Genomic DNA, 1,805 nt, shown 5'->3' on the forward strand with positions numbered 1-1,805 from the left:
GTATTAGCTTAAAAATCTGTCCATCAAGTTTTATAATCTGTCTTGCCCTTTATTTCACATCATTAAGAATCATGAACAATCTGCGTTCGAAATTATTATTCACTCTCTAACTAGCTTATAAACAATTTGCAATATTGTAATGTATAACATGTACTAGAATTTGAAGTCTACATCTAAAATACTTACTCCACATTATTAAGGCTGTAAATAGATAACCATTTATACAAAATTGAGTCGATATCTAGTTCAATATATATACATCCCTACTGTCTGCGGTCTTCTCGATATTCTGCTGTTTATATACAGATATATTTCGCGATTAAGACACTTTGGCTCTATGCATTATCATGAACCCTTTCTTACTAACTCCACCAACGCGTTCGCTTGGCTAACCAACTGAGCCAACCTCTTTTACGATGAATCTGAAACATCCTTTGACTTTGACTTTTCTTTTGACTTCCCTAGTTGCGTCAAACCTTTAGAAGTTCTTACTTGATGGACTTCTTTATGTTGAAACTTCTAATATTTGCTTCAAAGACTACTAGACTCATTTTGGTCGGTCTTTTGCACTCTTTTGTAAACATATATCTGCTAACTTTGCTATTTTCCTTGCAACAGTGAGTGAATTGCAGGCTTCGAGTCGAGGGTCTATTATTATCCCAAACTTTTTAGATTGATATTAAAGTAGTTTGAACTTGGTTATTTGTTATTTTTTTTTTTTTTTATATTTAGATATCGTCAAATACATAACTATATTCTTAGCTTCTTTTTTTCTCTCTTTTTTTTACTCTAATTACATTCAATTACTATTATATAAATGCTCTTTTTATTACAATGATACTGAAAAAAGAACATGCACTCACCACTGTTGCTCCCTCTCTGGCAAGCCCAAAATCCGAGAGCTTTGGGTTGAAATCATCATCCAGCAAAATATTTGACGTCTTAAAATATCCAAATATGACCTGGAACCATTTACAAATACAAAAATGTGTGTTGAGACGTGTATCTACACTGATGCCTTGTTGAATGTTTTCAGTAATTGTTTACTATGTTTCATTTCAACTAGAAGTAAGACCTGAGTTTCTAGTTCCTCATGCAGGTATGCAAGTCCTTGTGCTGCTCCAAGCATTATTTGTAGACTTTTCTGCCATGGAAGAGCTTCATTTGAACTCTTAATAAAGAGATGATCTTCTAAGCTTTTATTCGGCATGAACTCGTAATCCAACAGCCTTTGGATAACTCGTTCGCCATCCATGGCAGAGTATCCTATTAGTTTGACCAAATTTGGATGGTCAACAACTCCGAGAAATTGTACTTCAATGCTAATACATCCACGTTGCTGCCACTCCATTGCTACATAAGTATTCGCATTTTTCATTATTTTCTCTCACCGTGTAAATATTTTATCTTTCTTTCGAAGGACTCCACCGATCACCACTAGAGTAAGAGGTAACCCATGGCATTTTGTTGTTGTTTTTTTCCTTCCTTATCTACTAATTCATTGGGGCAATGGATTCCTTTAAGAAATATGTTGTGCTCCAAAAGGTCCTAACTTTTTTCGTTGGTAAGAAAGTTAAGATGATAAGGAGGGAAGAATGTTTTCGTATCTTCGGCTACATCATTATTTCGAGTAGTTCACAAAATCTGACTACCCGTTTTGGTGTTAGGAAGCGAACTTATTAAATCATGTCACGCCAGTTTTGACCGGACATCATCAAAAAAATTTGATACTTCATATGTTTCAAGTTACAATTCAGCATGTATAGCATCATTGCCACTTTGTCATCTATTTTTGGTTCTTTTTT

General features: G+C 34.3%; 1 protein-coding gene across 1 annotated transcript; it reads right to left on the reverse strand.

The window, feature by feature from the left end:
• Window positions 1-253: 253 nt before the first annotated feature.
• Window positions 254-1,444, reverse strand: LOC139897220 (probable serine/threonine-protein kinase PBL19). Its single transcript, XM_071879886.1, has 3 exons — window positions 1,076-1,444; window positions 864-962; window positions 254-648 (listed from the first exon to the last, which is right to left on the reverse strand). Exons 1-3 carry the CDS (start codon window positions 1,376-1,378, stop codon window positions 601-603), a joined length of 450 nt encoding a protein of 149 aa, XP_071735987.1. The 5' UTR covers window positions 1,379-1,444; the 3' UTR covers window positions 254-600.
• Window positions 1,445-1,805: the final 361 nt, after the last annotated feature.

The sequence above is a fragment of the Rutidosis leptorrhynchoides genome, chromosome 3 (assembly GCF_046630445.1).
Source record: "Rutidosis leptorrhynchoides isolate AG116_Rl617_1_P2 chromosome 3, CSIRO_AGI_Rlap_v1, whole genome shotgun sequence".
NCBI lineage: Eukaryota > Viridiplantae > Streptophyta > Magnoliopsida > Asterales > Asteraceae > Rutidosis > Rutidosis leptorrhynchoides.